Source organism: Gigantopelta aegis, chromosome 8 (assembly GCF_016097555.1).
Source record: "Gigantopelta aegis isolate Gae_Host chromosome 8, Gae_host_genome, whole genome shotgun sequence".
NCBI lineage: Eukaryota > Metazoa > Mollusca > Gastropoda > Neomphalida > Peltospiridae > Gigantopelta > Gigantopelta aegis.
Genome location: NC_054706.1, coordinates 19,517,862 through 19,545,457, shown reverse-complemented (window position 1 = coordinate 19,545,457; position 27,596 = coordinate 19,517,862). Strand labels below are relative to the sequence as shown.

General features: G+C 37.8%; 1 protein-coding gene across 1 annotated transcript in view; it reads right to left on the bottom strand.

The window, feature by feature from the left end:
• The window catches only part of LOC121379532, an 87,220-nt gene continuing 59,624 nt past the window's right edge, over window positions 1-27,596 (bottom strand). The window contains exon 6 of the mRNA XM_041508176.1: window positions 1-1,186. Within this exon, the coding sequence (XP_041364110.1) occupies window positions 1-1,186 (1,186 nt within the window). The remainder of the gene's footprint in view (window positions 1,187-27,596) is intronic.

Sequence of the window (27,596 nt, the reverse complement as noted above, 5' to 3'; positions counted from 1 at the left end):
TCAAAAAAAGTCACCAACAATAATCTTATGAATATATGAAAGCTGCTCTTTGGTTTCTGAAAGTTGCTTCAGTGTTATCCCATGTGACGTATGTTTTTTCAGTGCATAGAATGATTCCACTGCCCTACAAAAGTTTATGTCTAGGTTTTCATTAGTATTTAAAATACTCATGATTTGTTTAACAATCTGTACTTTTTCTTCATAGATACCATACTCTCTGTACATTTTCATGGCATCTCTAATCCAAGTTGGTATTTTTTTCTTCAATATTTGTTCTGCACATTTTATTTCTGTTTCAAGACTAGGAATGTCAAGAATCTTTTTTACTTCAGAAATATCACAATCATCTCCTGAAAAAAGCGGCCTCCATGCAGCTTCATATTTATCTATGCCCTTAGAATTCAAAATTTTTAGCACAGATAAAATGGAAGTGGGGAACTGGTCATGTCGATGATCATTATCTTCAGGATCACTGTCTTCACCAAACAATTTAGACAAGGATTCTTCTGGGCAAATGGATTTCAGATCATCTGGTGGATGTTCTACAGCCATGTTCACAAGATCTCTACAAACAGTTAAAAAGACTTGAGAAGCTAAAAGCTCAATAATTATTTTATTGAAGACCTCATCATTTAAAGGTGAAAGAAATGTTCCATCTGACAGTTCAGATAGAGGTAGATCATCATTTAATTTTTGTTTTTTTCTCTCAAGACAGATTTGTGCCCATTTTGTGTCTGGAATATTTAGAAATAAATCTTGTGTATTTGCTTTATCAAGATGATGCACAATGTTTAATGCTACTGAAAGATATCTTTCAGCTTCTCTTACTAGTCTTTTTGATGACTGCCATGCTTTATTTATCACATGTTTTTTGCTTTGTTCTACTGAACATAGTAAGTCGGTGATGCTTCCAGTTATAACATCTTTCTCAACATTCAATAATTTCTTTATATCCTTACATCTTAGCTTTTCTGAAATTAGCTGTCTTGTAAATGATTTGAGTAGTTTGTGTGCTCCAACAAAAACCTCTCTGTTTTTCACCTCATTACTCAAAACACCTTGTATATTCATAAGTTTCACCCAGAACAGTCTGTTTTTCAGCATCAACCTCAATTTGTCCACTTCTGTTTCTGCTTCAGATAATCCGGATAAATCCATAGCCACCGTCAACAACTGTCTGAACGGCCTACAACAGAAAAAACTTAAGAATGTAAACAGTGTATAGTTTATCAGGCCTTCATTTCACATTTTCTACTCATTTACAATATACATGTATACACTCTGTCAAAAAAGAAACGCATAGGTGATAGAGAAAGAAGAAAAGTGTTTGATTTGATAAAATATCGTTTTTTTGTACAATGTTGCTGAATGACCATGTTTGTTAATGTTTCTGGAATGGGACAGCATACCTAAATGCACCCTAAAACAAATTTAACGCACGTTGTAACAAATATGCAACAATTGCAGGAAATCGGCGTGAAATGGTCACATTTTGCCGAATACACGTGAAACTCAGGGAAAAGATTGGGGTAGTGATGGGTATTTAAAGCTGCAATGCTCGCAATAATGCCTCATTTCCATTTTGACGTAGACGAGTTAAAAGATGCCAAGACTAAGCCTGCCGAATCAAAACATTGCAATAGGCCACCTCCAGTTAGGTGAATCGCAGTCAGCAGTCGCACACCACATGAACGTCCATCAGAGCACCATTTCACGTCTCTGGGACAGGTACCAGCAGTTTCAGACACAAGATCGCTACATCCGGATTCTGCACTTGTGTCACTGAACTGCCACAGCAACGAACACTGCTGGACACATACCTGATTTGAGAAGGGTGTCTGCACAAACCATTCGGAACCAACTTCAAGAAGCTGGTTTACGGGCTAGGAGACCGTATGTTGGCCCCATCCTGCAACGTCAACATCGACATTTACGTGTTCGCTGGTGCATGAATGTACAGGGGTGGAACTTGGGAAACTGGTGGCGAGTATGGTTCAGCGACAAGTCCTTCCTTCTACAGCGATGTGATGGATGACAACATGTTTACAGACGCCGCAATGAACGTTTTGCCAACAACTGCGTCGCCCAAGTTGACAGATCCGGTGGAGGGAGCGTCATGATGTGGAGAGCCATCTCACACACCGGCAGAAGTGAACTTGTGTTCGTACAAGGCAACCTGACAGCTGCACGCTACTGGGATGAAATTCTTCGCTGTCACATGCTTCCCATTTTGGATTGACAGAGATAACTCTTTCAGCAGGACAATGCCATGTGTAACAATGGATTTCCTACAGAATGAGAATATTAATGTGCTGCAATGGCCATCAAGATTGCCAGATCTCAACCCCATTGAACATCTGTTGGAGAAACTGGACAGACGTGTACGCCAGCGTCACCTGGAGCCTCAGACACTTCCGCAACTGTCACATGCACTGCAGGAAGAATGGGCTAGGATTCCACGTGCCTGGATTCAGAGACTCATTCAGTCTATGCCAAGGAGATGTCGCACAGTGATTGCAGCTGCTGGTGGCCACACAAGGTACTGATTTCAGCGCCCTCGTGCGACACTGTTTGGTGACGAAAATGCCTCGACTGCCATCAGTCCATAGCAAGAACATTGTCACATACTCAAGTCAAATTATACTGTGTTATGATCATAAATAACAAAATTATGCCACTTTGTATTAAAGAGATAATTCCATGAATATTTTGCCTATGCGTTTGTTTTTTGACAGAGTATACATATTTTATTTTTCCCCACCCCTGATATATATCGCTGCTTCAGAACCAAACCCAGACTTACACCCTTTTGGTTCTGAAGCAGCGATATATATATATATATGAAAACAGCCTGAGCCTGCAGTATTGTCAACAGAGACTGAGCCAGCTGTAGTACCAACAGGGATTGCTGTTGACCCAGCCACATCGGGAGCAAGTGCTCAACATGGTATGAATAATAACATTTGGGGTTACGTATTAAATCAAACTGAAAGCGATGCCAACACACAATCGGGTCCACTTGAGACTTTTTCATCAAGCAATTTGACTCATTTAGCAGGCCAACCAGATATGTTACGATTGGTTGAAGATGATATTGCTTCACATGTTCACATGGCATTACGCCAAAAAAATTGGGCTCATCAGTACATTAATTTAGCATCATTATTGAAAGGCACTGCAGAGTTACAAGAATTTTATTCTGGAGGCACATTATTTGTAAATGATAGTGGGGCTATTGAATCTCGGCCACGTGTTAGTAAGGATATCATTCCCACAATAGAAAAGTGGTCTGATGCATTTTTGATTTTTATGCATATTTATATTAATAAATTTCCATCAAAAGCAGCTGAGCTAATACAGTATATGTCAATCATTAGAGATGCTGCTGCCAGGTCACCAGGCTATGGGTGGAGAAATTATGATGAACAGTTAAGGTTACGTCAATCTGTCAAACAGCAGTCTTGGTTAAAATTAAACACTGATCTTTGGCTCAGATTGTTGTCAGTCCCAAAGGTTATTGGGTCAGTTCAACCTTCAGTTTTGAATAGTGGGTACTAGAGGCTTATGTTTTGCTTTCAACAGAGGTTATTGCAAATGGAATCTATGTCATTATCAACATGTTTGCTTAGTTTGTCATGGGAATCATCCTAAAAGAAATTGTAATAGGGGTAAGAATGATTCCTTTCGTACACAGGGAAACAAGGCCAGTGGTAACTGCGGCCAGATTATGTACAGCTGGTGTTGAAAAAAGGCAATAAATTTAGTATGGGCTTTACACCAATAAATGTTAGTATTCTTTGTGAGGAGTTAAAAGTTACCCAAATGATGATATTGCTATGCAGTTAATTCAAGGTTTCACATATGGTTTTCATTTACATTACACAGGTCCACGTTTGCCAGTAGAGGCCCCAAACTTAAAATCATTGATGGAAAATATTACAGTAGCTAAGCAAAAAAATTATAAGGAAGTAAAGATGGGTAGAGTAGCTGGGCCATTCATATCTAGACCTATTTCTACATTGCGTGTATCTCCTTTGGGTTTGGTAGCAAAGAAAACTACAGGGGAATTTAGGATGATTCACCATTTGTCATATCCAGAACATGCATCTGTTAATGATTTTATTGATCCTTGTTTGTGTTCTGTATCTTATACTAAATTTGATCAAGCTGTTAATATAGTACAAAGGTTGGGTAAAGGGGCACTTTTAGCAAAAACTGATATTAAATCTGCTTTTAGCCAATATAGTGCAGCGGATTGGTGAAAATTATAGAAGAATTGTGCCTTTGATGATAAAAGCATGAAACTTGGCATGAAGTAAGAACATACCAAAATAGTTATTTCTGGATATAGGGACATTGCAGATTTTCCCTGTGGTTGCCATGGTGGCCATTTTTCAAAATGGCCACCATGGTCACAACATAACTTCATGCAGGGGTTTGAATTTAGCTTACTTTTTGTTCTTTACAGAATTAATTACATTAATTTACAGATATGCCTTTTCACATCATGTAGGGGTGCTGATAGAAGCAAATTCCAAGGACAAATCTAGAGTATAAGCCAAACGGAATTATATTTATTAAGAAAGTATGGTGTCTATATGTTCTTTGCCAATAACTATAGCTTATATAATTATAGTACAACTATTTACAGGGTTCATATTAAACTGATTCCATTCCACATATAGAGGTGTAGTTTGTTAAACATCCCAGGGCATATCCTGAATGAGAGAGAATTGTCTATGACAAAGGGTAGCGTTTCTCATATTCTTTGTTCCTTAATTAATAATTTCTGAATTATTATTATGAATTTATAATATCAACGAACTCAAATAGAAAACAAATTATTGTTTTTAAAGGGACACACCCTAGTTACGGCTATTTGTTAACCATTACGGCGTTGTTTTTCGCTATTAAACCCCATTTTTTACAAATAAAATTGCACTTTACTTACATTTTATTATTTAGAATACACATTTCCATTCACCTGAAGTGCTTTTTGGTAATCCTGATGTTTGTAAAACTACGAAATGCATGTTTTGCATTTTTTTCACAAGACATGCTGTCTAGAAAAAACCGTTAAGCAAGCGAGGTCCAATCTATTTTTAGAGGGAATCTTCCTGTGTAAATGTCACAGATGTTGGTATACTACGTGACCGTTATCATTTTGGTTCGGTTTGTTTTCTCGTGCACGGTTCGCGCAATCAACATCCGATTTGTTGTTGTTCATTTGTGAGATTTTTCTTCACAGTTCGTGAACATTTTCAGTAACAATAAAGTTCAGACAAGTAAGTGTCTCAATACAAAACGTTACAAACCCTTAACACCAATAATTTTGCCAAGTCTTACGATATCTGGAGAGGGGATACAACCAGGACAGAACAGTTGGAACATGTCCAGGAGAGGTGAAAAGAACGCACCCCAAGTCTGTGCGCACTCTGTGAAATTTGTCGTGACGTAGGCATTGTTGTGCTTCGAGCGACATCTACCGGTGACATCAGAATACTAACTTTCAAAATTATTTCAAGCAACTGGGACATGGGCATTCCCATGATATTTATCGATATAAAACCTGCTTTTTCACTCCATTTGATAAAAACGTGATCTAAGTGTGTTACAGGTTTGTAGATTAACCAAATTATAATTTATTTTCGCTGGATGGAACTAGGGTATGCGGCTTTAATTGCGTTCATTCACAATATATATGATTTGTTGTTTTATAAGTAGTATAGGACGTACGTAACCAATCAAAAAGACGGCCATGACTGTGTCATAATTTTGCACTTTCTTACAATGTCCATTGGTCTATTTCTCATTCCAGCCAGTGCACCACGACTTGTATATTAAAAGTCGTGGTATGTGCTATCCTTTTTGTGGGAGTGTGTATATAAAAAGATAATTTGCTACTTACTGAAAAATGTAACAGGTATCCTCTCTAAGACTATTTAACATATAATTACCAAATGTTCTACATACAAAAGCCTATCAATGCCCTCTAGTGGTGTTGTTAAACAAAAAACCTAACTTTTCTTACAATTTGTCCATGCATACATCTTAAATCCTGATTAGGTGCCAATAATTACCGTGGATCGACCTCTATATGCCGTTGGTAAACAAATTCGTAGGACATGGCTAGCAAGGTCACGATGAAGACAATTTTATTGTGTTCTTTGGTGGTCTTCATATTGATATGACAGTTCTTAAGGTGGTAGGGGATCTACTTGATGGTAGTGGTTGGGCAGTTGCCCTTGTACAGGCGGGAGTTGCCTCTGCAGTTATAAGCTACGAATGTAATACACACTCGTGAAGTTCATCAAGTCACAGATTATAGCCTGCACATACTCCTACAAAAGGCATATACATGGTGCAGCCACAGACTTGTAGAAGACAAGCATCTGATGTCAATCAGAGTGGTGAAGTATCAGAGCTGAAGCAAGTCCCCAGTTGTAGTTTTGGTTCATGGTTCTTCAGCTGGAAGTGAAAGTGTAGATTCCTGGAACTTGGCATGGATTACTAAGGCTTGATGAAAACAAGACTGAACTGTTTTCCTTCCTTTCCAACAAATCAGTTCTGTTGAAAACGGAGTGTCAGGTAATTTGGACACATGGCTAATTTTATTTTAATATGGCGAAATTATTCTTATGTAATAATAATTGATATTATTTTTGAAAATATCTCAGTTTCTACTATGCTTGAAGTTTTATAGATAATTTTGTGAAACGTCCTGCACACCCAGCTCTAGCCCTGACACACATTCTCAAAATGTCCTATGCAAACAGCCAAGAGATGTCACCAGTATAGCCCGATGCACCCAAGAGGAGGCAGACACACAAATATTGCTTTATGTAGCTGATGCTGTCAATGAGAAAACACTGACATCTTGGCCATAGCAACTGGTCAATATCTCTGAACTCTGGATGGCTTTTGGTACTGGACATTTTCGATACCTGGCTGCCCATGAGGTATCTCTTGTCTTGGGTTCAGACAGATGCCTTTCATTGCCCATGTTCCATGCCTTTACTGTCTTCATTCGGTAGTAGGGGCAAAGATGGAAGTTGGGCCATCTGGAAAGTAGCAAATGAAGTCACACTAGTTGTTGGTACCTTAACAACAACACCAAGCGCCACAGCGGACTGGTTTGAAACATTAGAACCCTTTGTTTTATTGTTGTATGACCGCACCAGCAGCCTACACCATGTTAATGAGGCGCACGCGAAGTGCTTTTCAACCCTCCCAAAAAGAGTACTCTATCAAATACCTCCTACAAAGGCAGCCCTTCTACAGCATGTGAAAAGGACAATGTACCAGCCATCACGCTGTTGGGGTCAGATGCTAGTTTGTGCACCAGAACTCTAACCACCAAATGAATAAGGATAGCATCAAGGTAACACAATCAGCTGGGAACCAATTTGGACAGCCTTACCTAGGGCTACCAATGCATGCAGAGAACTTTTAAGTAGAAAAGGATGTGGAGCGCACTATAAGTGTTTCAAGGCTGCCATCCCCCATCAGCTTTTAGCTGTTGGCCTAGTGTGACCTCTTCGAGGAGTGTTCAATAATTACTATATACCCCTACTACCGGCAGCTGTACTTAAGTGCACTGCTCTCTACCAGTTTGGTGGACACACTAACCATGAATGACTGCACAAGTATGTATGAGGAAAACAAAAATAACGTTGTTTAGCTTATATTTTGGAACTGTCCCTGAAATTTGTACAAAATATCACCTCTACATCATGTGCAATGGACATATCTATAAATTAGTGTAATTAGTTCTAAAAAGGACACAAAATATGGTAAATTCAGACACTCGCATTGGATCTTGCGTTAGTCATGGCGGCCATTTTGAAAAATGGCCACCATGGCTCCCAGAGGACAAATCTGCAATGTCCTTATATCTAATTTTTGTCTCTAGGGTATGTCCTAGCATCATGCAAAGTTGCATGCTTTTATCATGAAAGGCATAGTTTTGTCACATATCTGCTGGACTAATATGGCCTGGTGATTTTAATTTGTTAGGTTTCAAACTTGATAGCCTGTATTACTTTGATAAATGTTCACTATTTAGATGATTTTTTGTTTGCTGGATCTAGTAGCTCTAGTGACTGTCAATTAGCTTTAGATGCATTTTTTGCTTTAAGCAGTCGATTAGGTGTTCCTATTGCTAATGAGAAAACTCAAGGACCACAGCAGGTAATTACTTATCTAGGGCTTGAAATTGATACAGTTAATATGTTGATTAGAATTCCTATGACAAAAGTCTTGGATATTATAGCTGAACTTTCTGATATGTTAAACAGACAAAAAACCACACTGAGGTTATTAGTCATTATGGGGCATTCTCAATTTTGCATGTCATGCAGTTGTTCCTGGTCGTACTTTTTGTAGACGCTTGATTAACGCTACAATTGGGCTGACGAATCCTTCTCACCATTTAAGAATAACAGCTGAAATGCGTAGTGGTTTGATTATGTGGTTAACATTTTTCAAATCATTCAATGGGATTTCTGTATTCTAAGATCAATTTTGGATCACCAGTGAACATGAAAATCTTTATACTGACAGTTCAGCTAAAAAAGGAAATGGTTTTGGGGCTTATTATAATGGCAGTTGGACCTATGCTGTTTGGCCAAATTTTTGGTTTGAACAAAGTTATGCAGATGATATAACCATTCTAGAATTTTTTCCTATTTTAGTGTCCATTTTTATCTGGGGCGATAGATTACAAAATAAAAAAGTTTTATTTCATTTGGATAATCAATCTGTGGTAGCCATTATCAATTCTATGACATCTAAATCACCAAATGTTTTGATATTGTTGAGAATATTTGTACTTCGCTTTGAAGTTAAATATACTTTTTAAAGCAAAGTATATCCCAGGTAGTGTTAATATTTTAACAGATAGTTTGTCACATTTGCAGTTGGACAAATTCAGAAGACTAGCACCACAGGCAGATTACAAGGAAACTGTATTTCCAACAAAGTTCTGGTCAGTCTTCACAATGAACTTGAAAGATTGTTAGGTGCGGCTATATCAGATAACACAAAGGCTGCATACTGTAATGCTCTCAAAATTTTGTGCAATTTAGGCAAAATATACATATTGGTGACATATGGCCAGTGCCACTTGATCATATATTGTTATTTATAGCTTATCATTCTAATAAGAAGTCAGCAACGGCCACAGTAACTACTTATATATCTGGTATTAGTTACATTAATTTCATAAATTACAAGAATGGAATGATCCAACTTAATTTTTCATTGTTAAAAAAGCTTTGTTGGGTTTAAAAAGACTGCAAGGCCGACCAGATTCAAGAGCGCCAATTACTTACAATATAATATTATTAATACATACAGAAATGAAATACATTTGTTCATCTACATATGAATTGAATTTATTCAGAGCAGTATATTCTTTAGCATTTTTTGGTCTTTTCAGAGTAAACGAATTGATTTATACCACTTCTCGGGCATACAATAGGCCTTTATTAATTTCAGATATCAAATGAGATACAAACAAACACATTATTGTAACACTGAGATATTCAAAGATTGATCAACAGGGTAAAGGTATGGTGATATGTATTCCAAAAATACAAGTGTAGTTTGTCCTGTTGATAACATGAGAGAATTTCTATTGTTTAGACCAGCCAGGAAAAGCTATTTGTTTGTACATAATGATGGAAAACCTTTAACAAGATATCAATTTAGTACAGTACTGAAGAAGGTAATTACATCTTTGGGGTTGCCACAGGCTTCTTATAAGTCACATTCTTTTAGAATAGGTGCAGCAACCACATTGGCCATGGGTGGAATGTCTCCTGAAACAATTCAAGTCTTAGGGCGTTGGAAATCTAATTCGTTAAACAAATACATTCGTTTGTGATTAAATTTGTTACTGTAAAATAAATAGATTTGAATTTTATTACATGTATGCATTATTACAAGTTAATCATTGGTATGGGTTTTTACAGACATCTGGATAGTAGGCTCATGCATCATATATTGGGCATATAGGAGAGCTGTTAGACACATGAGTCGGGATTTGCGACTGGAAGGATTAAGGGTAACGATTACCTGGTTGGGAAGAAGAGGTTTGAGATGGGAAGAAGAGGTTTGAGATGTGAAGGAGCGCTTTCAGCAATTAGCAGCAATTGTCTAAATTTCCTCCACCACAATATTTGATGCTACATGTAGGTGGTACTGATTTAACAAATGTTTAGCCAGCAATTGTCTAAATTTCCTCATCCTCAATATTTGATGATACATGTAGGTGGTAATGATTTAACAGATATTTCCACAGCAGAATTTTGTACACTAGTTGAATGTGATATTCATAATTTGGCCAAGTGGCTTCCAAATTGTACTATAATTTGGTCAGATATCATTCCACGATTATTTTGGAAAGGGGGTAAATCAATATCATCAGTTGAAAAGAAAAGAAAATGAGTTAACAGATCAGGCAGAAAAGCAGCTTTGGCAGTAGGAGGAAAGGTCATAAAGCATAGTGACCTTTCTTTCGACTGCCCAAATTTATTTAGGGATGATGGGTGTTCATCTGGATGACATTGGAAATGCTATATTTATCAATACATTGCAGGGTGCTCTGGAAACATTTATCACTTCTAAACAAAGTATTTTTGAATGATATATATGTAATAAGATTATCCAGAAATGTGCTGTTGGCGGAGCTGTAGAGACATATCCGTGTGGCAGGATATGGTGATTAGGCATGCACTGATGGATCGGGTACAAACTCTATATCAGATTTTGGTTACAATGGTAAACATTAATGTGATAAAAATAAAAAAAGGCTCACAAGTGGGGGGCACGTACCCCCGTACATACTGGCCTGATTTGGACAAGTCGATATGCACTTTTAAAAAAAAACCCACAAAATTTTTTAATGGTGATTTCTATTCGTGTTTTCCAACAAAGTAGTAGATATACTGCAAAAAGGGTCTGCATGAAAAAAATGTCATGTCAACACCTTAGATCCACAACTAAAATTGTCCAACATAATGAACGAGTTTATTATTTATGTAGGCAAAATGCAAGATGCCGTTTGGGTGCAGTGGCGTAGCGTGGGTTGCCAGCGCCCGGGGCAAGGCAAGTATTGCGCCCCCTAACCAGTGACCGTTAGCACTCCATGAGTCCCTTCCACCAGTCCAGAATGTTGCAACCAGGGCAACCGCCCCGGTGGCCCTGCCCACGCTGTGCCACCGTTTGAATGTGGGGGTTTTCTGTTTGTTTGTTGTTGTTGTTGTTTTTATGTCTAGACAACTTTTACCCCTATCAAAATAATAGTCAGTTGAGCAGGCAGTCATTTGTTTATGGATATATATTTTATTTCTAAATTGTAAATAAAATATTATGTTGAATTTTAAAAAGATGAAAGTAAAACATTATACAGTCCGTCAAATATAAGTTTTAAAATAATACATTTGATAGCAGGGGCAGATCTAGACATTTGTAAAGGGGAGAGGGGTGTCAGAGAATTTGTAAAAGGAGCAAGCTGAGTTTGTGCAAGGCAAATGAGCCGAGGTCCAAAAGGGATCCACATATATTCGTAATGAAGACCAGAAGAGACGCGTTTTCAGGACAGTTTACCACACCGCCATGTCCAGACCACGGTACAGCCCTGCGTTTAATGGGAGCTGGTACAGGAAATAGGTACTAGGGGGGGAGGGATATCGTCTGGTTTGTCGCTGCATACATTTGCATATATCAGAAAATATGCAGACTTGTCTTAATTGAACGCTATCAGCTATTTGAAAAACCAAAATAAAAAATCGATTGGATTAAAAAAAGTTTTTTTTTGTTTAACGACACCACTAACACACATTGATTTATAATTCACCGGCTATTCAATGTCAAACATTTGGTAATTTTGACATGTAGTTGTTAGAGGAAACCCGCTACATTTTTTTCCTAATGCAGCAAGGGATCGTTTATATCCGCATTCCCACAGACAGGAATTAGCACATACCACGGCCTTTGACCACCTGTGATGCACTGGTTGGAACCAGAAGAAAAACAAATCAGTTGAATGGATCAACCGATGTGGTTCGATCCTGCGACACTGGCACCTCAAGCGAGCACTCAACCAACTGAGCTAAATCCCAACCTGAGTGGATCAAATGACATAGGTAACAAAACTGGCAATCACTGGATTAATAAAGGGAGTTAATTTGTTAAGCACTTTACAAAAACCAAAAGTGTTACCATTTTATGAATTATCGAAGTGGATGTAGCAATTTACGTATGCGACTAGTTGTGGTCGAGGGCACTCTTAGATTTACATCTAACTTACGTTTACACTTCTTTGTGAAATGCTCTTCAGTCGTAGATTTACGTTTACGTGCAAAACGTAGCTTACGATGTTCAGTGAAATTGGCTCCTGCCCTGCTATGGCTCAACACTATGGGGTAGTACCCAGATGTTCGGGAAAATTTATTATATTTTAATAAAGAAGCTGCAGCCATTTTTCATCCAAATGCTGTGTATGTTATTTATAAAATGTTGTTTTTTTAGAAGAAAAATATTTTAAAATAAGAATGTTTAATGTCTTAGCATTAAACATTTATTTTTGTATTTTGTATATGTGGTATAAGACCATGTAAAAGTGACAGCTATTTTGTTAAATCAGAGTTATCTTCCCTTTCTATTCGAAAACAACAAATAAAATGGTTTGGCAGTTACACAGTACTCGCATTCAAACAGCATTATTTAAAAATTCCCACCCACCACACCCCTTTTTACACATTCTTGAAAATGGTGATGATCATCAGTACTAATGTTGTGCTCTGTGGGGAAATAAATTCACAACTAATTATGTACATGCTAGTGTAAATTATTGTACACATATTTAATTTGTGTATAGTAATTTATGATCATATGATGGTGGAAAAATACAAATACATACAGTTAATATATTTCTCATGTCATAAGGCATGGATATATTATTGATTGACTGTTTCTGCAGTCAATTTGTATTGTCTTTCTACAAGACACTGAAATTTTGGAAGAACTTTATGAACAGCTATATGGATTTATTATAGTTTAAGTAAAACATTTTTATACTTAATTTCAAAAGTGACTTGTAATGTTACTATTAAATTAATATACAGTATTTATTATCAGTAAGTGGCTGGAAGCCATAACACATATTGTCGCAGTGCTGTTGAGGCAGGATATGGTGATTAGGCATGCATATACAAGCATTTTTTAATATTGCTTAATGGTCATAATGATCTGTTTGCTTTGCCATGGTTAACCCATACAAGCAGTTTGTCTTCGGTTATCATGTATACCCATATTAATGCTTCCTTTTGCTCTTATATGGTGATATCCAAGACAGCGGAACTTGCCATGGTTTACCCTGGGAGTTCTGGTTGGAATGCAAGAATGGTATACATGTATATATATTTATCATATAATATCTGACATTTTCAGTGCAATCAAAGTATGTGATATTTTTCTGATCACATACTTTAAGAATTTGATAACTTTGCAAATTAGATGTAAATTGGTCAGAAGTATGGGGCCTTTCCAGTCTTCCTGAAATCGAAAAGGTACATTTATTTGCATGTAAACGTTTTTTTATGTGTTCCCTCACAAACCCCAAATCTAATGGTGTATTCTGAGACTGGTCGTTATCCCCTTTACATTATAACCATGCATTTATCAAAGCTGTTAAATATTGGACACGTCTGTTACAGCTACCTTCTTCTAGGCTATGTAAACAAACATACTTAATGCTTTATAATTTTTGTTGCAAAGGTAAAAATAATTGGGCAAATCAGTTGGAAAATATTTTATGCCGTAGTGGCTTTGGCTATGCCTGGCTATTTCAAGAAATTGGTGATGTTAAAATATTTATAAAAACTTTAAAACTTAGACTAACAGACGCATATTTACAAGAATGGTTAACAGATATAAATAGTAGTGATAGATATGAAATATATAGATCTTTTAAATCAACTATACTTTTAGAAAAACATTTGGATTGGAATAGACATCATTTTAGAAATGCACTCACAAGATTTAGATTAGGCTATACAATTATCAACACTCATAGAAATAGATACAGACATGACTTGCCTAAACAGTGTCACTATTGAGATGACATATTGGAAGATGAATTCCATTTTTTGTTTATATGTCCATTATATAGGGATTTAAGAATAAAATATCTGTCTCCAAAATACAGGTGTCATCCCAATAGATTAAAAATGATAATTTTATTAAATACAGAATGTTATACACAGAAGTGGAATTTAAGTAAATTTATTTGTTATTACCACTTAGAATTCGGGAAGTATTCTGTAATAGTTAATTCAAGTCATTTGGTTAGTATGCATAGATATTATGATTGATCTTTATATTCCATATGTATGTGTTGATGTCTGCGCTACTCTTCTTGTAACAGGGTGGTCAACCCTAACAATGAGAATAAATAAATAAAAATGTAAATTGGTCGAGGTCTCGGCACTAGGTTTATTGACATTTAAGCAAACGTACTTGGGTGACACTCCATGATTGACGTATGCATTCATAGTCATCAAATAAAAACATTTCAATGGCAATTTGACAATGAAAGCTGTCCAGCATTCAGAAAACAAAAAACATTAGGCATAACTTTATTTTGATGTAAGGACATATTCTTACGTCATTTGAATATCTAGTAATGGCAGACTGGAATTAAAGTTGCGTGTACAGTTTAGAAAAACACACTGTATTAAGCTTGAGCTTATATGATAAAGAGATTATTACCCTCATGTATTTCAGTATCGTCAATATCATATATTAGGAATACAAATAATGTATTATGCTCATCAGAGGCTCGCATAATACAACTTTTATTCCTAATATATGATATTGACGATACTGAAAAACACTGGTATTAACCTATATATATATATATATATATATATATATATATATATATATATATACATACACAGTAGAATCTCATTGGCTCGAACGCCCAACGGTCAAACCTACTGGTATTCTCGAACCAAGAACAATGTCCTGATTGTTTTCTCTATTAAACCCTTTTATTTTGGTGCTGATTGGTCAAATACCCCTAGGGTCGAACAGAAGCTTTCTCTCGAACCAGTTTATTAGTCTGAACTGTAAAATTAAATATTATTAGCTCGAACGACTAAGTCTATCCGAAGAAATACAACAAATTATTTATGTACAAATTTTTTTCTCGACCCTTTTACGTCAGTCTCAAAGTAAGTTATTATAAATTCGGAAGTGGAACGAATTAATCCTAGATCATATACCGGCTTATCAGGTTGTTTATTTAGCACCTATCGGTAATTATCTTTCTAGTACAGGCAATTGTACTACGATAATCGTCAGCTGAATGAACCTTGCCTGTAACACCAATCAATTGGTGAGCCTAGCCAGGCCTTGCCGGTTTACTTTAATCATTTTAATCGCTACACTATGCCTGAGCGTCGGCATATTCTGTTTTTAACTTGAAATACAGGAGAGATCAATGTAATGTAGTGATTGCAACAACAACAGGTAAAGGCCCTCTGCCTGTGCTTCATGCATTCATTTTTTCTCTCAACGTTGTCAATATGTCGCAAAAGATTATTCAACAGCATAGTAAAGAACGATTTTTTAAATAAATTAATATTTATAAATACAGACTACTAGTGTGTTTGTTATTTGTTTATTTAACGGTGATAAATAATAGTTACAAATATGTATCTCATCTGACATTTGACAACGACTTCGTTTACTCATGAGTCAATTGGACCATCTCGCCCAAGCCAGTTTTATGGAAATATGCGAGGTGTTCCGATTGGTTTTTGCATTACAGAAGCACCCGACGGCCGAATGCATGGTTCGAACTACCCGATGGGTCGAACAGACTTTGATGCACCAACAGTGTTCGAGCCAATGAAATTCTACTGTATATATATTATATATTATATATATATATATATATATATATATATATATATATATATATACTACTCAAAAGAATTTAAGGGTCAGACGATATTTTCGACATTATTTTCTGAATGTCAATTATATTAGCTAGACCATAATGTCATGCATGGTATTGTTCCATTTTGACGAAAGTGGGTCTAAGCAACCCATAAATGAATTAAAATCCACTGTCATTGACACTGTCGACTAGTTCTAATGGCGAAAACATGCTTACATTTGCACATAAATTAGGGCGAAAGCGAAAGGTCTGCTAAGTGCCCATAACTTTGCTTTTTCACAAAGTGCTTCATTTGCACGCTTTGCACGTGTATTCCATGTTCCCAATGCTGAATTTCCGTATAATTGGAGCTTGCGTTCGTGTACGGTGCACACTCCAAATTCGACAATGGTACGACTTCAACTGACTATCGAAGATCGAGGAAGGGCTATTGCTTGGCTTCAGGATGGCAATATGCAAAGAAATGTTGCTCTGAGACTTGGTGTCAGTCAGAGTGTCGTTGGCCGACTGTGGCAACGGTACCAAGCAACAAATTCTGTTCGAAATCGTCCACGTTCGGGAAGACCCCGAAGCACTACAAATAGAGAGGACCGCTACATCACCAATATGGCTCTACGTCAACGCACAACCACTGCACGCCGATTACGTGACAATCTGCGGACTGCAAATGGAACTCGAGTGTCTGATCAAACCATACGCAATCGTCTGAGAGCCATAAATCTACGCTGCTGTCGCCAGGCTGTTCGACAACCACTCCTACCACGTCACAGAACGGCCAGACGTCACTGGTGCACGCTTCATCTGCAGTGGCAACGTGTTCAGTGGGGTCGAGTGATGTTCACTGATGAGTTCAGGTTTAGTCTCCAGTTCAACGACGGTCGGGTTCGTGTCTACAGACGTCCTGGGGAGCGCTTCGCTGACGTTAACGTTAGACAACGTCATGGTGTGGGGCGGCATCTCTATCCACCACAGGACCTCTATGTGGTGGATGGCAATCTGAATGGAATCCGCTATCTGAATGAGATTATCCGGCCGTTGGTTCTCCCAGGCCTTCAGCAGATTGGCGGCGGGGCAGTTCTGCAGGATGACAATGCCAGACCCCACCGCGCCAGGGTGGTAACGGACTTTCTCAGACAACAAGGTATCGCCAGGATGGATTGGCCAGCATATTCGCCTGACTTGGCCCCAATAGAGCACGCCTGGGACGAATTAGGCAGGAGAGTTCGGGATAACCATGCCCCTCCGGCCAACCTTCATGATCTGGGTCAACTTCTTATGGCAGAGTGGCAGGCCATTTCCCAAGAGTTCTTCAGACGTCTGATCAACAGCATGAGGCAACGATGTGTCGAGTGTATTCGCGCCAGGGGTGGATTCACACACTATTAAACGAATGTTCTAATGTGTAAAATCCATGTTTGACAACCTTCAACTTTGACAGCATGTCATGTGACTTTCTTGTATACAGTGACGTTTATTTGTGTTTTTTTGTAAATATGGAAAAATAAATTAAATTTTTGGTGTAGTTTACATCATCAATCTAATACACTCTGAAACTTATTTGGTTATAAATTTTTGACCCTTAAATTCTTTTGAGTAGTATATATACCGTATTGTTCCTATTTGTAGCGCCCCCTCTAATATAAGCGCCCCCTATGATCACGAGAAATGTATCATGAAATGGTACCCGTAAAATAGTAAAACTGGCTTACCTGACTGCCGACTTGCAATGATTATAATCGGTAAACAAATAAAATCCAAACAGGTGAAGCACTACGACACTAGTATGGGTGAACAGTATGTCACACATGTCGTTTATCAAATGTATGTCGCTGTTATCTCCACGCAGAATGAACGCACGACAACGCTGTTCAAAACCGGAAGTACAAACATACCGGTAGGTATTTACACCGACACCGTATCACCGTTTAAAAAACGGGTAAATGATAACTTTAACTAAACTGCAAACTGGAGTCAAATGTCAACAATTTAACTTTAACTAAACTTAAAACTGGAGTCAAGTGACAATAATTTGTGTACACAGTGACAATCGAAACGTGTCAGTTACAAACTACCGGCCAGAGCTATCGTAGTCTGTGCTGTCTGACTGATGATCCTCGTCGTCTGTGGGATCGTCGTCGGATAGAACAGCTGGCGCATTCATAGCTTCCAGTAACTGTTCGTCCATTTCCACATCTTCAGGGGAAAACCCGTCAAATTGGTCGTCACCATCGTCATCATCGTTAATGCAGTTAAAAAGGTAGTCTTCACTGCCGTCTAAGGCACTAGTGATGCCGCACTTCTTGAAAGACTTTCTGATGATGTCAGGGGTGATTGCCGCCCATGTTTCTTTCATCCATTGTAGCAATAACGGTTTAGGCGGAGCTTTACGATTACCAAATTGAGTGTTTTCAACAGGCCCGTTGAATAACCACTCGTCGTATAGTTCTGAAAGCCGAGCCTTGAAAGGGCGGTTCCAGGACACATCGGCAGGCTGTAGTTTCAAAGTGCAACCTCCTGGTATTACTGCCATGTCGGTGTTGTACGTTGTTTTCACACTCGATTTTACAGATTGAGTGAGGTGCCCACGAAAGGCATCCCACACCAGTAGACGACGGCGGAGATTGTTGAGACCATACAACTTGCTCAACCAAAATTTTATACTAGTCTTGTCTGCCCATGACTTCTTTCCAGCCCCGCACATGTATACAATGATTCCACTAGGGACATCGTTCTTGGGCAGTGGCCTAAGCCCTGGTAGGTGAACTAGTGGTGAAAGCTTTGTGCCGTCAGCATACGCACCTAATGTCACTGTAATGCGCTGCTTCTCGAGGCCCGTCGACGACATAGCAACTTCATGAACACCTTTTACATTGAGTGTCGATTTTCCGGGCATTTCTAGCCAAACAGGGGTTTCGTCCATATTAATAATACCTCTGTCATCATATCAGCGAAGCTTCCTTAACTTGACAACGAAACGTAGCAATTTGTCCACTTTATCGTCAGTTATAGCAGCAACATGCTGAGACACGTGGGTTGTGCGCCGAAAAGTAAAACCGTGACGTTTCTTAAATTTTGAAAACCAACCCTGTGAAGCTTTGAATGACTGGTTGCCATTAATCTTATGAAGTCGCAAGGCTTCATATTTGAGTGACTTACCCGTAACGTGCACACCCGCCGACCGACGCTCATTAAACCAAGACAGCAAAGTGTTTTCAATATCAGTGTACTTAACTGGTCTTCCGGCGCCTGGCTTTCTTTTTTCTGTTTTCTTTGTCGATTTAAGGTGTTCTTTCGATTTACACCAATCTTGGACCCATTTGCGGTGGACACCAAACAATTTTGCAGCATGATGCTTGCCTTTTTCTTCAGCAACGGAAATGACTTTCAGTTTAAACGCAGCGGTATAAGACCTGCGCGACATTGAACTACTAGTGCTCGCCATGTTTACAAAGAGCAGACAGAGTGTGTACCAAAATCCTAGGGCATTGGCCGCTGAGCCGATGGGGCTGGGGGTCCATGGCCTCCAACTTTTTGGAGACGACTATTAAAAAAAAAAACTTTTTTTTTTTTTTTTTTGCTAAATAAAAATATATTCAGACTGGGTGACAAAATGAAGTGGGCGAGTATGAGGGGTCTCAATCACACACCCCTCCCCCACCCCACTTTCAAATACACTCCGCAGGCCCTATATGCATACGTGCACAGTACCATGTATTTCGATAAATCAGCTGACGATGTACGGTACGCTACGTCATTTCAACAAGAAAACGTCACTGGTGGAATGACTCGGCGGCAAAGCTTTTGATGTCTCAGTGAGCCAGACACATTGACAGTTTGATACGAGGATTTTTCACACGTATTACGAAACGTGTTCTAGTACTCTAATTAGCGCGCCCCCTTTGTGTTTTGCATCGCGCCAGGGCGCTACAAATAGGAACAATACGGTCTATATATATGTCTGTCAAAAACGAAACGCATAGGCAAAACATTCATGGAATTATCTCTTTAATACAAAGTGACATAATTTTGTTATTTATGACCGTATCACAGTAGAAGTTGACATGAGTATGTGACAATGTTCTTGCTATGGACCGATGGCAGAGGAGGCGTTTTCGTCACTAAACAGTGTCGCATGAGGACGCTGAAATCAGTACCTTGTGTGGCCACCAGCAGCAGTCTCTGAATCCGGGCACGTGGAACCCTAGCCCATTCTTCCTGTAGTGCATGTGACAATTGCGAAAGCATGTGAGGCTCCGGATCATGCTGGCATACACGTCTGTCCAGTTCGTCCCATAGATGTTCAATGGGGTTGAGATCTGGCTATCTTCATAATCTTGATGGCCATGGCAGCACATTAATGTTCTCATTCTGTAGGAAATCCATTGTTACACATGGCATTGTCCTGCTAAAAGAGTTCTCTCTGTCGATCCAAAATGGGAAGCATGTGACGGCGAAGAATTTCATCCCGGTAGCGTACAGCTGTCAGGTTGCCTTGTACGAACACAAGTTCACTTCTGCAGGTGTGTGAGATGGCTCCCCACATCATGACACTCCCTCCACCGAATCTGTCAACTTGGGCGACGCAGTTGTTGGCAAAATGTTCATTGCGGTGTCTGTACACACGTTGTCGTCCATCACGTTGCTCTAGAAGGAAACGTGACTCATCGCTGAACCATACTCGCTGCCAGTTTCTCAAGTTCCACCCCTGTACATTCGTGCACCAGCGATGTTGACGCTGCAGGATGGGGCCAACATACGGTCTCCTAGCCCGTAAACCACCTTCTCGAAGTCGGTTCCGAATGGTTTGTGCAGACATCCTTCTCAAACCAGGTATGCGTCCAGCAGTGTTCGTTGCTGTGGCAGTTCAGTGACGCAAGTGCAGGGGTTCAAAAATCCTATCGCCCGACGCCCGTGCCAAGTGGAATTTTCAAGCTGGGCAAGTAATTATGTTAACTGCATATGCCCGATGACAAGTGACTAATGCAACACTTAAAACCCTTTAAAAAAATTTTTTTAAATCTCAGTAAAACCTTTGGAAAGAGTTCCGATCGTCAAAGTATTTACATAGCTCTAAGGAGAACTCACCCTAACCCTAAATGCTGGAACGATCGGAACTCTTGCCAATGTGTTGACACACCAAAACAGAAAACAATGTGTTGAAAAGTTCTATAACAACTTTAGAGTTATTCCCCTTTTACTATCGACTAAGATCGGTAATTTCTGCCACTGAATTCATACAAGTAATCTGTTCGATGATCTTCAAACTTAGAAATAACATCCAACACGCTTTACAGCTTATATAAAAATAAAGTATACATGCCTTGTGTGTGCAATCATAATGTTTAATCCTTGCAAACATGGTAAATGAGGTGGGATACAGTTTAAAATTGTCATATTCAAATTAAATTATACATTAACGTGGTTCCGGAATCTCTTTGTAAATGAACGGGGGCGTAAAACAAGTTTATAATTTCCGAGTTCACTTGAACAGAGCATAAATATTATGAACTGTATTCTTATAAAAGTTGCAAGACATTTTAGTTTAGATATAATAAACCTAATTGTAGCAGAACATACTTAATGTTTTTTTCAGTACTTTACAAATTTAAATCTACGTTCGTGTAAAATGAATGGGTAAGGTGAAGTTATATTTCATTTGCCCTACGCCATAATTGTGATGGTGCGATGCCCTCTAAGCATACATGAATATATTCATTATTTTTCTGCTTTATTAATAGTTTTTAACAAATAAATTATGCTCAATAAGTTAAAAATACAAGCTGCAATCGATGTACACACCCTCCCCGGCTGTTGTTTACCAAGCCTGCACTATTTAAAAACATTTGCTAAGTAACAGGGCTCATGTTTACTTTGAGCCCAGCCACGACTGTTTGCGAGAGACTTTTCTCAGCTATTAACCAGAGAAGTGTTTTGGGGCAAAAAATGTTAAATAATATACACACAATAATGACACATGGGCCAAAATCCCTAAACAGTTTTTTAACCAATGCCAGCCATAAAAGAATGGCTCACGAGTGGAAAGGGATCTCATAACATCCACGGCCATACATGTGTACAAGTGGTCACTAAGGCATACATCGACACAATAATTATATTTAGATGAACAAGTGAGCTTAGTGGACACTACCAAACAAATACCAAAGTTAAAATCAACAAATGGACACTATTTAAAAAATAGTTTAAATCAACAAATAGCGAAGACAGTTGATACTACTGGACATATACATTCAGTACTTCCTGGGTAAGTGTTGTATTTTATTGGCAAAATTCATTATTAACCTTCGGAGTACTGCAGGTGAGATATCTCGCCTGACGTCACGTCAGTCGACATACTGTACACTTTTTTTTGACAGAGTATATATAATACATATACATATACATATACATATACATATACATACACATACACATACACATACACATACACATACACATACACATACACATACACACACACACACACACACACACACACACACACACATATATACATATATACACATACATATATACACATACATATATACATATATATATATATATACACACATACTGTAAACCGTATTAATATTAACGTTTTTTTTTCGCGAATGTATACAAGGGGTCCAACCTAAACCGTATGTCACATGCTTGAACTTCGTATACCACTACCAAAATGGCGGATAAAGCTCACTTCGCTACATTCCCGATTTTGTTCAACTTCGTTGTTTTGACGACCAAAACAAACATAATCAAAGTTTTGGGCGTTATTATAAGGAAACGAGTTATATTTATACACTTAAAAAGTGTCTTGATGAAAGTTTGTACACCATGGAAGCTAAATTAAGCAAATATGTTTTGGAAAGAATTTTCTTATAGTTTAGGCATATCTTTGTCTGCTCCCCCAGGTTTAGAACACCTAATCGTATGTTCCAAATTTTGTTTTTCAGAACAGTTTGTGAAGACTGCGGCCAACTATACTCTGGAAGGTCTGCCGTCCACAGACATGTGGTTGTCCATCACGACAGACCAGGCGGGCACCAGTGTTGTTAACTAGGAGTCATCTCCAAGGACACCGCATTTCCAGATTCACTGGAATGAATGATTTAGTTTTTATATATTGTTTAATAAATCAACATTATAATGCAATGTAGTATTAGTTTGTTCTTAGTCCCCCACTGGACACCTAAAACAGCAATCCTAGTATATGGATGCATGCCGTGTATCTCGAATAGGTTATTGTGACCTTGACTGACCCTTGACCTACATCTGGGGGTTTTCAGATGTGTTTAGACAAAATTTAATGACAATATGACGTAAGTTGTATTGTGTACATGAAAGTTCCACAACGAGTGACGGTTGATTATTGTATTTATTTCACTCTTGTTAGTTAAGACATGGGTTTTAGTCTTAGGTGACGTTTTAAAAATTAACTAACGTTGAGTGACATATGTAAGATGGTCAACCTTCACGAATTGAGAAACTTATTTCATAAGCGAGGGGATTTGCATTACATTTCTGTTGCCATATCTACTAAATTTTGTTTTTAATTTTTTCAAGCTGAACAGAGAAAAAGTAGGAATTACAATTGTGACGTCACATTAAAAATACTGCATCACAATTCGTATTTATTCAATATAAAGCCTCTGAGATGTTTGTCATCTGGAGTGTGATAACCTAAATGTTTCATTACTGCTGCCAGTGGTATCACATAGAAAGAAAGAAGTGTTTTATTTAACGACGCACTCAACACATTTTATTTACGGTTATATGGCGTCAGACATATGGTTACGGACCACACAGATTTTTTTAGAGGAAACCCGCTGTCGCCACATAGGCTACTCTTTTACGACAGGCAGCAAGGGATCTTTTATTTGCGCTTCCCACAGGCAGGATAGCACAAACCATGGCCTTTGTTGAACCAGTTATGGATCACTGGTCGGTGCAAGTGGTTTACACCTACCCATTGAGCCTTGCAGAGCACTCACTCAGGGTTTGGAGTCGGTATCTGGATTAAAAATCCCATGCCTCGACTGGGATCCGAACCCAGTACCTACCAGCCTGTAGACCGATGGCCTGCCACGACGCCACCGAGGCCGGCTGGTATCACATAGTGTCAGTGATGTAACACGAGCAGTTTCAGGATAAATGGACTATTCAGGCTACCTCTGAATATAAATGTACATGTAATCAAATCATAAACCAATTATACATAAGCATTCACAGGTCTCGAACAATACTTGAGTGGGCTTTTTTTTAAAGTTTTTTTTTAGAAATAAGAACGCATTTGAATAGTTGGAATTTAGTTTATGTGTACAATTTAATTGCATGTAATATTTGAACACATGAGCATTTGTCCTGGATTCCAAGTCATAATGAAGGAAGTATCTTTCCTTCATCCACCTTGTAGTTGGTACATGCAGGTTGAACTCCTTGAGGTGGTCCAGGATATATACCGGTGAGAAAACCCTCTCATGAATCTGATAAACTGACCTCCAAAAAGACGTTCCTGTCCAAAACAAGTCCTTTTTGGCGTCAGAATACCTCATGCAGGATGAATTACCGTCATAGTGCCATTTTAGTGTATCTTTAAATAATACATAGGAAATGTTTTGTTTTGGTTTTTTTTGTGAGAAAAAAAAAGCCATTTTGAACACTGCTTCTGAAGAGTGACATTGTTTCTGTTATATCATCAGTATACGTACATGTCTGCGTCAAGGGACGGTTCATCTAACACTTGAAATGTATGATTATCATCACTGTCATTTACACTCTGAGATGCGAATGATGTCTTCCTAAATCGCTTTTCTCCTTTCTTCTGTGATGATCTCTGCTATGGTGGTGTTGGAAATTCCTTGTTGGATGTAGAATTTACATCTATGGAAGATGCTTTCTTAAATGGATTGAGGAAACATTTATTTGTGCAATTTGTAAAGTCTGAGGTACGACGATTACACAGCCTTTTGCCAGAACGATCTTCTAGGTGTCAAGACGGGAAACAACTTTCCTCTTTCGTTATTGGTAAAGGCTTAACTTAACTGGCCTCTTTTTGTATCTCCCCATTACTAAAAAACAAAACACACACCTTAAGTTGAAAAATATAATCACGTTATTTTAGGGGTACAAATTCAAATATAATTTTTTGAAGTAAACGAAATCTTGGCTTAAACCCGGGGGAGCAAACGAAGATGTGCCTAAACTATAAGAAATGTCTTGGACGAACAATTATAAAATGACTTTCCAAAACATATTTCCATAATTTAGCTCCCAGGGTGTACAAGCTTTCATCAGGACACTTTCAAAGTATATAAATATAACTTGTTAGATAAGAATTGTTTCTCATTTTTTAGGAATTTATCGATGTATAAAAGTCACAAATGGTATAAAATCGCGTAGCGTAGCGAAACGATTTTATACTACATTTGTGACTTTTATACATCGATAAATTCTTAAAAAATGAGAAACAATTCTTATAATTACAAACAGTACAAGAAGTGTACCTTAAAACACTCAAAAATAATTTCTTTCGTTCTTACCTCAATCATGTTCTGTAAATAAGCGTAAGAATACATGTATACATACTATTGGATGTTTTGGGGTTTTGTTTCAACAGAATAAAAACAAATAAAAAATATATTGTAATTTTTATTTATTTATAACATGAATATCTCATCCAGTTTCCCTTATTTTTTTAATCGAGAAAACAGGTCACTTCCTTGTTCTATTTTTAAAACGATCACTGAACTGGGTCATTGGGCTTCTCGCCCATCCAGCTAAAAATAGTTCCAATCGATCTTGGTCTTCCGTGATGACGTATTTTTATGAGGTTTATGGAAGGATAACGCTTGGTTTTTTAATGACGTCAGCCAATCAGAATACAGTAAATCGTATAAATTCGGAAAGTTTGTAATTATATATATATATAAATATATATATATATATATATATATATATATATATATATATATATATATATATATAATTTCAATTAAATAATAAAATAAATAATTTTAAAAAAAATAAAGTCAATAAAAATTGTTTTTAAAAAAATCTTAATTATTGTTAATTTGTTGTTATTATAATAATACAGACACACACATATGGCAGTTGCTGTCAGTGCTGTTGTTCCAGCTAGCCATGCTGTATTCATGCTGTATGTCTCACACCCACCCACCACCACTTTTTTTTTTTTTACCAGATTGTGTGAAAATAGGCACAAAAACCAAATTAAAATGAATTGATATTACTTTAACAGATTGTGCCCCCCCCCCCCCCCTTCCTTTCAGGTATCATTACTTTTGGTCTATTATTTATTAAGATTGATTTTGTTTTGGGTTTTTTAATCTGAATTTTCACACACATAATAATAAAAATGTTAGTTTTTTTGTTAAATCACAAGGAAGAAAAATAAAGTAAGCTGGTGTATCACTCCCATCCCTGGTCTTCACAAATCCATTTATAGAAACTACAATCCATAGGCAAGATTTCTTCTTCTTTTTTTTTGGGGGGGGGGGGGGGGGGGGGGCGAATTCTTCGTGATGGGATCATCACACACAAAAAAAATACCCACACCTTTAGGTAACGTTATCTATATTATCTATATTCTATATTCTATATTATCTATATTCTATATTCGCTAGAAAAAATTAGCTTTGGTATTTAAAAAACTTCTCGGCTGATTCCATCGATAAATAAGCGTAAGTTCAACCAGTAGTTGTTTCCTAACGTTGGCTAGACTAGTTTTTACGCTACATGTTAAACCGAATGACCAGTCCGAGAACCAGTCCAAATAGCTCAGGACGTTTGCATTACTCGCTGTCGCTGAACTCGGATTTGAAAAACCGTAATCGGCCGATGTGATCCGAATGAGTTTCGAGAATGTTGTTGGTAGATAATTCTGCCATTATTGGTGTGCGCACCAATGTAACATGGCCGCATCTACGATGTCGATACAAATATAGCAATGTTTTAAATATTTTAAGTTCTTCATTTGAAATGCGGGAAACGTGCGACAAACGTGAATTCTGGGATATACTGGAAACAAATTTTAGAAACCAGATGGAAAGCAAAACCTGCTTGTGAAACGGTTTTTTGGAAAGCATTTTGTGCGCTTTGAGCGGCAATTGCTGCCTGCCGCCTGCCAAATTCGAGCCTTGCCCCCCCCCCCCCCCCCAAACAAATTTTTTAAATATTTGTTAGAATTAATGTAAGGTTAGAGATAGTTATTAATTGATCTTTTTTTAAGCTTATAAAACATTTTGTTTTATAATTTTAAGCAACATAATGTGTATATTTCATAATCCTTTCTGGTGATCAGGCTTGAGGTCACGTCATGCATTCATATTTTTTTTGTATATACAAAATTAATTATTTGAAAATAAAATTTGGTTTGGGCTACAATAAACCTCAATTGTTTAGGGTACCAGATGTTTCACCCCCAAATCGGATGTCAGTTCACCCTCGCGTGCTTAACCAGTTCGCCCCCACAAAGGTACCAGTTCACCCCCATAAAGATTTATATGTATTAATTAATTAATTAATTAAACTGGTGATTATGTCAAATGTGCCCACACTGACTCAGGATCCAACCAAATCGTGGAAAGACGACAATCCCTCCCCTCTA